We start from the raw sequence: 12,000 nt of genomic DNA on the forward strand, positions 1-12,000 counted from the left end.
CTTTACGTAAGTGCTTTGTATTTAATTCTGCATGTGGTTTTTAGATGTAATGAGACTTAATTGTCATGGAAAGCCATGAGATTATCAATTAAATAAAAAACAGTTGTAGTGTTTGCAAAGGAGCAGGGAAAAGAAAAAGATAAATTCATGTGCTCCTATTTCCTTCAGTAATTAAACAATTTGATTAGTGTCCAATTTCATCTGAGTTTGTCCTGATATTTATTCTAACTAAATAATTTGACATATCCTGCTATTGGTAACAGAATAGTCTGGGGGGTTCATTCACTTTCCTGCTCAGTAGAGAGGCTTATCAGGATAAGAGTCTTCAGTTATGTTAAGCTAACCATTTGAAGAGAGCATACATTATTAACAATTTATTTCAATACTACATAGTATTTACTCTCCAAGTCGTGTGGTAACATTACCTAGTATTTGTGCTGGTGCTGATGTAATGGAGTGCTCTCACTGTTTTGTAGCCGAAGAGATAAAAAAACTCCGGAAACAGTTGGATGAACTGCAAAAGGAGAACGGGAGATACATCGAACTACTGAAAGCAAATGATATTTGCCTGTATGATGACCCTACAATCCACTGGAAGGGAAATCTCAAAAATGCGAAGGTCTCGGTTGTTATTCCCGGTGAGCAGGTTCAAAAGAACATCATTGTCTATTCAAATGGGAGTCAACCCAATGCAAATAACCAGGGAGCATCTGTCCAGGGAATAACATTTAATGTTGGTCATAATTTACAAAAGCAAACAGCCAATGTTGTGCCAGTCCAGAGAACTTGCAACCTAGTGACTCCCGTGACGATTTCTGGTATTTACCCCACAGAAAACAAGCCATGGTCGCAAACTACGGTTGCTCCGCTGGCATCCGCTCAGACAGCTCCAGCAGGGAATGTTCTTGAGCTTTCCACGCCGGAGAATGTGCGAGGCGTGCTCACCGCTGCTACCGCCAGCTCGCAGGGCGCCTCTCGATCCGGAACAGAACAGCAGTTACAGCGTTCTTCAAGTAATGCACCACAGAATGATCAAAATCTCCCCAAAAGTAAAAATGAGGAGGAGGGCACTGAATCAACAAAGAAAACACTCCTGCAGGGAATCGGCCTTCCTTCCAGTGCCTCCATGGAAGCCTCCCCGGTTCAACAGGTGACTACAACTTGCTCAAATGCACACAATTCTAGGAGCAACCTTCAGGAAAGCTGCGTCATTTCAACCACGGACACAGCTTGTGCGCCATCTGTGAGACTGTCTACTGCAGACAGTTTTTCCTCTGTAAACGTCCTCAAAAGTACAGACTTAGTAAGTAGTGCTGGAATGCCTGTGACTTCTGCAGCAGAAGGAGTTAAGGCCGCGATGGCAATAAGCGCTCTGCCTGCCAGTCCCCTAGAGAACTGCTGGTCTTTTTCAGGCTCTTCAGGTGTTGGCACTTCAGACTTGAAAAACATGAGTAGCCTTACACGCATGCCTTCAGCTGGTAACACGCAGACCACGTGGACAACTTTGCAGCTAGCGGGAAATACTGTTCAGCCACTAAGCCAAACGCCATCCGGGATAATGACTGCACTATTAAACGAGCCAGTTAATGGTGCTGGTACCGTATCTTCTGCTCACAGCAGGCCTTTGACTACAAGTATCAGTTTGAATACTTCTCTGCCTGGAGACGGCCAGGCAGCTGAACAGATTGTAGTTACCTTGCCCTCGTGCCCACCCTTACCTATGCAGCCATTAATCAGCCAGCCACAGGTTAAAACTCAGGCTGCAGGAAGTATCCTTCCGTTAAATTCAGCTATGCAGGTGATTCAGATGGCTCAGCCAGTCGCATCAGCTGTTACAGGAGCACCAGCTAACCAGAACGTCATCATTCTCCAGCCTCCAAACCCCACTCCGTGCCCTCCGATTGTGAGAGCAGAAGTTCCCAGCCAAAATGTTAGCCAGCAGATTGTAATTATACAAGCTGCTAATCAGAATCCTCTTCCCCTCCTCTCCGCTCAGCCGCCTGCTTCTGTACGAGTTCCCGTGAACGGGCCGACTGCAATCGCGAACTCTAGCAGCTCCATACAAAATGCCCCTCTTCCACAGACTTTCGGAGGGAAGCACCTTGTCCATATACTACCAAGACCATCTTCTTTGCCATCTTCTAGCTCTACACAAACGTTTTCAGTTACAATGTCAAATCAACAGCATCCTCAAACTATCTCATTAAACGGGCAGCTTTTTGCATTGCAGCCTGTGATGTCTTCATCTGGAGCTTCAAGTCAAGCCCCTATGCAAATTATTCAACCCACCACCAGCGAAGATCCAAATACCAATGTCGCCCTCAATACATTTGGTGCTTTAGCTAACCTCAATCAAAGCATATCGCAAATGGCTGGACAGAGCTGCTTGCACTTGTCTCTCAGCCACCCGACCAATCCCACAACTGTCAATAACCAGTTTGCCACGGTTAACTGTGTGTCATTACCAACTTCCGTGGCATCTTCAGCACCCGCGGAGGTTTCAGTATTAACTAGTGTGTCTAATTCCATAAATGCTTCCCCCAAAAAAGCGGCTGCTGGCTTGCCATCCAGTGCAAAATCAAAAAGGACAAACAAAAAGCCAAGTACAAAGAAACACCAAGCAGCCAACAGTAAAGTGTCCTGTCCAGCAGTTCCTTGCAAAGATGCAGGGAAGGTGGACTGTGCTCCCGTGGAAACGGTGGCAAAGCATTCAAACGGTGAGGGGCTGCTCGAAAACGCTCCAGTGGCATCGCAAGCTTCAACGACGTCGCAGACGAGTGGTATGGCAGCGTCGAGTGGCGCCAGCGTTTCTGACTGTCGTTCCAAAGAGACTGCGAGCTCCGAACAGGCAGCGAAAACCTGCTCTGTCCCCGAGCCAAGCCCGGCAGAGGCGCCCGCTTCCTCGCCGCTGGCGTCCGCGGTGTCAGAGCAGCTGGCGCTCGTCCCGCCGACTGCCAAGGATGCTGCTCCTCGCCAGCACCCCCGTGGGTCTCAGAACCATCCACCAACCGGCTCTGCCTTGTCAGAGCCGCCCAAACCCTGTGAACCCCCCGGCACCTTAACGTCCTCTCGTACTGAAGCACACGTGACACGTTCTCAGGTTGCTGGGACGTCAGCAGCACAGAGCAGCACAGCGGGTCATACTTCCAAGGCAGGAACGATGTCAGAGTCTTGCCACGTTGCGCAGGATTCCTCAGCGGTAATGCAAGATACGGACTTGTTAGAAGGGCAGGGTCTAACCAAAATGCTGTCTGATCTCACGAAGGAAAGACCAGCTGTGGAAAAAACCTCTTCATTTACCATTCAGGGGGAGCATTCTAATTTTCCCATGGAAAACTCTAAATCGGCAGAATCAAATGTTGATTTGCCTGAGAAGCAGGAGCTCTTGCTCATGAACACGGAAGGTGACGCTCTCTCCCAGCATCACTCCTGCATCTCCGATCAGGAAGCGGTCAGCGCTTCCCTCATCGCTAGCAGGCAGGCAGACTCCCCGATGTCAACTAGCTCTGGCAGCAGTCGAGGCTTCTCGGTTGCGTCTATGTTGCCAGATACCACCAGAGAAGACGTCACTAGCAGCACCTCAACCAGTACCTGTAACAGCTGCACGTTTTCAGAACAGACTGACATCGTAGCTCTCGCAGCAAGAGCTATTTTTGATCAGGAAAACCTTGAGAAAGGTGGAGGAGGAATGCAGGTTAACATGAGGGATGCCATCTCAAAGTCAACTGAGGTTGCATCTTTGGAGAGAGAGCAGCAGCCTTTTAAGCCTCAACTAGTGAAAGAAAACAATGCAGGGCCATTGGAGGCGGCACCAAACAAATTCAGTGCTCAAGATACAGTACAGACAAATGTCGATAGGCAGGTTGAAAAGCCAAGCTGCTCTGTAGGGGGTGTGGAAACATCAAACGCTTCTTTGCAGATTTCCGCTTCCCAGTCACCAAGCATAACCAGTTTAAGCGTGAACAATCTAATACACCAGAGTCGCATTGTCCATCCCCTCGTGAGCTGCTCGAGTTTATCGCAGACTTCAGAGCCAGCAAGCGTCCCTGCAAGCGCGAGCCTCCCCCTTCCATCCAGCTCGTACATCAATCAGTCTCCAGGACCCGCTATGATGAGCGAATATGCTCAGGAACAACTGAACGCTATTAGGGCCAGCACCATGCAGGCGCCCCAGCTGCAGGAGTCGCACTTAAAGCAGCAAAATCATGAAGGTCGCAAGGACTCTGCCAAGCGGGCTGTTCAAGACGACCTTCTGCTTTCTACGGCAAAGAGGCAAAAGCAGTGCCAGACAACGCCCCTAAGGCTTGAAGGGATGGCGTTGATGAACCGGACACCGGAGAGCATTGCCGATCAAACACAGATGCTAGTCAGTCAGATTCCCCCTAATTCATCCAATTCAGTGGCGTCGGTGAGCAATCAAGGGCATGCGGATGGCCTCAACAGGTTATTCCCATCAAACAGCAACTTCATAACACCAGCTTTGAGACAAACTGAAGTTCAGTGTGGGTCTCAGCCCTCCATTTCGGAGCAGCAAGGCCAGGCAGGGCAGCACCTGCAGCCGATTCAACACGTTCCCGCGCAAGGCATATCTCACCTTCACAGTAATCATCCATACTTAAAGCAACAGCAGGCTGGTCAGTTAAGAGAAAGGCACCACTTGTATCAGCTGCAGCACCATGTCACTCACGGGGAAAACTCGGTCCACTCTCAGCCCCACAGTGTCCACCAACAGCGAACAATACAGCAGGAGGTGCAGATGCAAAAGAAACGAAATCTCATCCAGGGAACACAAGCCACGCAACTTTCTCTACAGCAAAAACACCACGGAAGTGATCAAACACGGCAAAAAGGTGGTCAGCCTCATCCTCACCACCAGCAAATGCAGCAGCAGATGCAGCAGCACTTCGGAGCTTCCCAGCCTGAAAAGAACTGTGAAAATCCTGCAACAAGCAGAAACCACCATAACCACCCTCAGACCCATATCAGTCAGGACATTATGCATCAACAGCAACAAGATGTTAGCAGCAGACAGCAAGGTTCAGCTTCTGAACATGTGTCAGGGCACAATCAGATGCAGAGACTTCTGACCTCACGGGGCTTAGAGCAGCAAATGGTGTCCCAGGCGAGTATCGTAACCAGGCCGTCGGACATGACGTGCACCCCTCACAGGCAGGAAAGAAACAGAGTTTCCAGCTACTCTGCGGAGGCGCTCATTGGGAAGACACCCTCTAATTCGGAACAGAGAATAGGAATCTCTCTTCAAGGCCCTAGGGTTTCGGACCAGCTTGAAATGAGAAGCTATCTTGATGTTTCTAGAAATAAAGGGTTGGTCATTCATAATATGCAGGGCCGCTTATCTGTCGACCATCCAGTGGGCTCAGATGTGCAGCGGCTTTCTGATTGTCAAACATTCAAGCCAGCTGGACCCAATCAACAACCGACGGGCAATTTCGATGTACAGGCTTCAAGAAACAGCGAAATTGGTAACTCTGTGTCGTCCCTCAGGGGCATGCAGTCGCAAGCTTTTCGAATCGGTCAAAATGCTGGGCCGTCCATAGAAAGACAGAAGAGATTGCCCTACCAGCCAGTACAGGGTATTCCAACAGGAAATACCCTGCCATCAAGGGAAAACGAAAACACGTGCCACCAAAGTTTTATGCAGAGTTTACTTGCCCCTCACCTTGGAGATCAAGTTAGCGGAAGCCAAAGATCGATCCCAGAACATCAACGGAACACGCAGTGCGGCGCCTCCTCCACAATTGAGTACACCTGTCCCCCAGCACGGGAGAGCGTCCACATCCGAAGAGATGGCGACGGCCAGAGTAGGGAGAGCTGTGACATGTCCATTGGTGCAATTAACACAAGGAACAGTTCTTTGAATATTCCTTTTTCGAGTTCTTCTTCCTCGGGGGATATTCAGGGTCGCAATACAAGCCCGAACATCTCTGTGCAGAAGTCCAATCCCATGCGGATGACCGACAGTCACGGAACTAAGAGCCACATGAATACGCCTGTTTCTAGCAACATGCATGGAGTGGTGAGGCCAACTCACCCTCACCCTGCAGTTTCTCACGGAAATGGCGAGCAAGGGCAACCTTCTGTGCGTCAGCCAAATTCTTCAGTCACTCAGCGGTCGAGGCATCCTCTGCAAGACAACGGAGGTTCTAAAATACGTCAGCCCGAAAGGAATCGGTCTGGAAATCAAAGACACGGAAACGTCTTTGACCCTAGTCTTCCCCATCTCCCTCTGTCCACCAGTGGCAGCATGATCCTTGGGCGCCAGCAGTCTGCGATAGAAAAAAGAGGAAGCATTGTCCGATTTATGTCTGATGGCCCTCAAGTGTCTAACGATAACGCGGCCCCTGACCAACATACCCTTTCTCAGAATTTTGGATTCCCTTTTATTCCGGAGGGTGGCATGAATCCACCGATAAATGCCAATACCTCTTTCATCCCACCAGTCACTCAGCCTAGCGCCACTCGAACGCCAGCTCTAATCCCGGTTGATCCTCAGAACACCCTGCCGTCCTTCTATCCTCCTTACTCTCCTGCCCATCCTACCCTTTCCAACGACATTTCTATCCCTTACTTTCCCAACCAAATGTTTCCTAACCCAAGCACGGAGAAGCCGAGCAGCGGAAGTTTAAACAATCGGTTTGGATCCATTTTGTCTCCTCCCAGGCCTGTTGGTTTTGCTCAGCCAAGTTTCCCTTTGCTTCCGGATATGCCGCCGATGCACATGACCAACACGTCGCACTTATCCAACTTTAACTTGACGTCTTTGTTTCCAGAAATAGCCACAGCTCTTCCTCCAGATGGTTCAGCAATGTCGCCTTTGCTTTCCATTGCAAACACATCTGCTTCAGATTCTTCCAAGCAGTCCTCAAACCGACCTGCCCACAATATAAGCCATATTCTAGGTCACGACTGCAGCTCAGCTGTATGAAAACTGATAGACTGACTTCTGGTCTGATGCGGTGTTTATATATTTAAGAAGAAGAAAGCGGATCTTACCGGCATCCCTGAAGAGACCATTCATAGCATCACTGTTTATTTGCCTAAATGTATGTATATGGGTACTTTTTGTATTTATATACACACACTGTATTTCCATCCACCTTACTAACTTTAAAGCACCAGTGCCTATAGCAATGCTTACTTACTAGTAAACAGTAAGGATGCAACATTGAGAGCTGTGCAAATAGTGGTTGTTGATTTTCCAACAATCGCGTTTGATGTCTGATTGTCCCAGGGGAAGGGCCACCCTCGGTAATGCATGGATGTAACGAAAGGAGCGAGAGCATCTCTATAGCAGACAGGAGACAAATGCTGCAGGTTTGGGTTTGTTTCTGATGCGTTTACCCGAAACTACAGACGCACTCGAAGTGGCTTGGGTTTCTCTTTTTCTTTGGTAAAATACCTTCAGGAGCCTCAACACAAGTCAAGTCTGTGTTAACCCAGCGTTAATTGATAAAGACCTTTGTGGTGCAGCTTTTGTCTGTTGGAAGCTTGTCACATGCACTTGACTCAAGGCTGACTTTACCCGGCAAAAATTACTATGTGTTTCCATGGTCAGCGATTAAAAATACTGGTTTAGAAAATTCACATTTCTTTAACCCATGACTTTCTCTTTCTAAGAAGAATTTTGTTTGGATCTGTTTTAACAACGGCGTCAGTTACTGCTGAACTTGGTCAGCGTTTAACGTAGCTTACGACTCCTGGTGCAGTCAGTGGGGACAGCGGTCGTATTTGTTGCCATTTCATTGTTCGTATGCTGCAAGTTACCTCAGGGTGGGTTTTGTACCTTGTTTAGCACCTTCTTAATGTCTTCTTTTTTTCCCCCGCCCCCCTCCTTTTCTTTGGCCCATGCTCCAACACCAGCTTTCTGGTTTCTGTGAGCGACAGCCCTTTGTCCGACCAGGCAGCACATGGGAGGAGGACTGAGCCTGTGGCATCCCGCAGAATGAGGGGGGATCCCTGTGAGCACAGCTTTTACTTGACGCTGCTGACGGGATCGGGCCGAGTAAATATCAGTACTTTGCACTTGAACGCACCTTTTGTCTAAACCCGGATGATTGTGGCTGAAGGAGGAACCCAGCCACTGCTACCAGGCAGAGTTGTGATCTGAGCACCGGGAGGAAGGGGGATGCGTTTGTACGGGCGTGAGAGGCGAGCGAATGTCCCTGCGCTGGCTGAGTCTCCAGTACTTTCACAAATTTCGGTCCTGTTTCTTTTAAAGGAAAGGGAAGAACTAGGTAAGTTTTATTTATTTAATGGCTCTACAGTGTGATTTTTCTTAAAACAAGGCAGAAATATTTGTCTTTTATGTTTATGTGCTTGGAAGTACCATTCTGGTTTTGAGTAACGTCAGGTTTCCTCGTATGCAATCCTCCCCTGCCAGCCAGGGAGTGGCAAAAGCTGCTGCGGGGCCTCTTCTCTGGGCAGGGCAAGGTGGAAACGCTCGTGTGTTGCCCACCAGCGCATCGTCTTGCTGCTGCTGGGACCTGTCACAGGCTCTTCCCCAGCTCCTCTGCTCGGAGCTCCCTGGGATTTTTTTAGAGGGTTTTCTTTTCCTTTGAAAGGTGGAAAGGAAGATTACTCCTCCATCTCCAGGAATGGGGTCCGCAAAGAGGGACCTGAAAGTTTTTTCCGTAGCTTGGCTGCCCAGGCCACGTTTTTGCTCAGTCCTTTTACACTGATCCAGGCAAGTAAAGAGGCTTTAGCATAAAAAAGAATTGGGCTGTGTCTGTAGTCCGTCCTGACAATGTCTCTGCTCTTGTAACCTGGGGTCTGATGTTCTCCTGCAAAGCTAAGTAAAACGGTTCTGATTCAGATTGGGAATCCCTTTTTACTTCAGATGGAGCTTATCTTAGGACACTAAATCGAAGTGGTGCATCAGTTCTCTGTGTTTCTTAAAAATAATAGATTGAATATTTATTTCACTTCAAAGCAGGGCAGCTTGTCTGGGTTTGACTGTGAAACGGGCTGCCAACGTGTAGCTACCGACCGCACGGCAAGCGGTCTGTGCAGAGCAGGGGGTGAGGAACGATGGTCAGCCCCCAGCTCCGACTGAGCGCCCCGCAGGTCTGGGTGTTCTCTGATGGGACTCTCTCTGATCAAACTGATTTCCCTGACTCGGTAGATCCCGAAGGGGCTGCCTCAGGCGGTGAAATGAGTTCCGTAGCGATGAGCGGCTCCGTGGGTTGTGGATGATAAAGACAGGGGCAGTAAATCAGCAGCTGCGCTGTGCGTTACATACTCGTCTAGACCTTTAGGAGGGAAGCCAAACGGCCATTCTTGCTCTCTTTAAATGGCATTGTGTGTGCAATGGTGTATTTGGCTTCCGAGACAAGGTAGTGAAAAATTAAGCCCCGGCTTGCAGGACTATAGATGTTAATCCCGCTCATCGTTCCAGGCATTCACATAGTACCACATTACTCCGCTGGGAAAACTACACTACTTCATGACGTCTTTGAAAACTGGAGTGAGCTTGTAAACTTACATGGACCAGTTGCAACAGTGGAATGTTCCTAAGTCCACGGGGCCTGATGGGATTCACCCCCGAGCACTGAAGGAGCTGGCGGATGTTATGGCAGGACCCCTCTCGATCATCTGCCAGAGGTCTTGGGTCTGGGGAGATCCCTGCTGACTGGAAGCTGGCCGGTGTTATTCCAGTCTACAAGAAGGGCGTGAGGGAAGACCCAGGAAACTACAGACCTGTTAGTGTAACCTCCCTTCCTGGAAAAATTATGGAGAAGGTTATAGTGGGCACTGTTGGAATGCATTTAAAGAGCAATGCAATCATCGGGCACAGTCGACATGGGTTCACAAAGGGAAAGTCCTGTTTAACGGATTTGATATCCTTCTAGGATAAGGTCACCCGTCTAGTGGACGAAGGGAAGGCGGTGGATGTCATTTTTCTGGATTTTAGTAAGGCTTTTGGTACTGTCCCTCACCGCATCCTTCTGGACAAGCTGTCCAGCTGTGGGATGAGCGGGTTCATGGGGCGCTGGGTGAAGAACTGGCTGAAGGGCAGGGCTCCAAGGGTTGTAGTGAATGGGGCTGCACCTGGCTGGCGACCGGTCCCCAGCGGTGCTCCTCCGGGCTCAATCCTAGGCCAGTTCTGTTCAATATATTTGTCAACGATCTGGATGCAGGAGTTGAATGCGCCATCAGCAAGTTTGCTGATGATACCAAACTGGGAGGTGCTGGTGACTGTCTCAAGGGACAAGAGGCCTTGCAGAGGGATCTCGGTAGATTGGAGCCTTGGGCAATGATTAATGGCATGAAATGCAACAAGTCGAAATGCCGGATTGTGCACCTGGGATGGAGTAGTGCCAGACACACATACGAACTGGGAGAGGAGGGCTGGAGAGCAGCCCTGCAGAAAGGGATCTGGGGGTGCTGGTCGGCAGCAGGCTCAGTAGGAGCCAGCAGGGTGCCCTGGCAGCCGGGAGGGCGAACACAGCATGGCCGGCCGGTCCAGAGGGACTGTCCCGCTGTATTCAGCGCTGGTGCAGCCCCACCTGGAATACTGGGTGCACGTTTAAGAAGGATGTGAAGGTCCTTGTTGCCTTCCTCTGGAGCCATTCAAAGCTGGTGATGGGGCTGGCAGGCGTGTCCTGTGAGGAGCTGCTCAGGACTTCGGGCTTGTCTGGTTTGGAGAACAGGAGGCTGAGGGGCGACCTCACGGCTCTCTGCAGCTTCCTGAGGGAGGGGACGTGGGGAGGGGGGTGCTGAGCTCTTCTCCCTGGGATCCAGGGACGGGACGCCCGGGAATGGCTCAAAGCTGCGCCGGGGAGGTTCAGGCTGGACGTGAGGAAGCATTTCTTTACGGAGAGGGTGGTCAAACCCTGGAAGAGGCTTCCTGGAGAGGCAGTCCATGCCCCAAGCCTGGCAGCGTTTAAAAGGCATTTGGACAATGCCCTTAATAACATGCTCTAGCTTTTGGTCAGCCCTGAAGTGGTCAGGCAGTTGCGTTAGATGATCATTGTAGGTCCCTTCCAACTGAAATTCCATTCCATTCCATTCCATTCCATTCCATTCCATTCCATTCCATTCCATTCCATTCTATGTATTTATTCTTTCATATTGATTTCACTATTAATTTCACTGGTGTTATATTGAGGTGAACTGCGATCCTGAGTATTCACAATAGAGTATGTCAGCTGTGCTTGCGTTCGGGTTTTTTTTGTTAATGATGTCGGACATCGTTTTCTGAAGAGGCAGTACTGTGTCAGTGACTTCCACGGGCCCCTTTTCTGTTTACAAAGACGACCAAAAATAGCGACCGTGCTCGCAAGATACCTGCAGCGCAGGTAATCGCAACGCTGGCACTTCAGCGATAGGCAGACTGCTGCGGTTTCTGCAGGAACCGCGCAGCTTGGCGGTGCGTGGCTCAGAATCGCCACGTGGCTGACCCTCGCTGGTCGCGAGAGGACTGCACCCCGCGGCGTTGCGACGAGGCGTTGTGATCCCCGCGTAACCACCACGCCACTTTGTCGTCCTTCTCAGGACTTTTTCTGAACCCTGCCGAGACCGGGATGGAGGAAATAACCGTTTCATTGCCCTCCTCGAACCTGGCGGTTTCTGTTGAAGTTCAACCACGTACCGGTGTGAGTCTTTTTACGTGCCATAAGTGACGCTAAACAATCCCGTGGCGCTGGTGTAGGATCAGGAAGACTGCTATGAAAAGAAAGGTAGGCAGACCTATCTGCGAGAGCTTCCTATAAATGCATTTGTCCGAATTCTGTTATTTACACTGCTGACTGGCTTTTAGATCAATTTAATTAAAGAAAAATTGGCTCTGTCATGCAGTCTTTTGGTCTAATTGACTGTCTAAGATGGTCTTTGAATGCTGAATCTGGCCAGGTCCCCTGGTTTAAGAGCAGTTTGTGGGTTTGCCACAGATTTCAGCTTCTCGCGTGTTCGTGCTCTCATGCCTTTAGAAAGAACAGCGGCTGGACTGGATATTTCACGTCAAAAGAGAGGCAATTAGTT

General features: G+C 49.7%; 1 protein-coding gene across 15 annotated transcripts in view; it reads left to right on the plus strand.

The window, feature by feature from the left end:
* Positions 1 to 11,657, plus strand: part of USF3 (upstream transcription factor family member 3) — a 36,089-nt gene extending 24,432 nt beyond the window's left edge. For 12 of the 15 annotated variants that reach the window (XM_087756564.1, XM_087756561.1, XM_087756555.1 and 9 more), the window contains one exon: positions 477 to 7,190. In XM_087756564.1, the coding sequence (XP_087612690.1) occupies positions 477 to 6,946 (6,470 nt within the window). In that variant the 3' untranslated portion in view covers positions 6,947 to 7,190. Of the gene's footprint in view, positions 1 to 476; positions 7,191 to 7,881 lie in introns of those variants that run through there. The other 3 variants (XR_015704592.1, XR_015704593.1, XM_087756566.1) reach the window with 3 other exon arrangements.
* Positions 11,658 to 12,000: the final 343 nt, after the last annotated feature.

The sequence above is a fragment of the Nipponia nippon genome, unplaced genomic scaffold (assembly GCF_047370975.1).
Source record: "Nipponia nippon isolate SJK-2023a ecotype South Korea unplaced genomic scaffold, ASM4737097v1 scaffold_2, whole genome shotgun sequence".
Lineage (NCBI taxonomy): Eukaryota > Metazoa > Chordata > Aves > Pelecaniformes > Threskiornithidae > Nipponia > Nipponia nippon.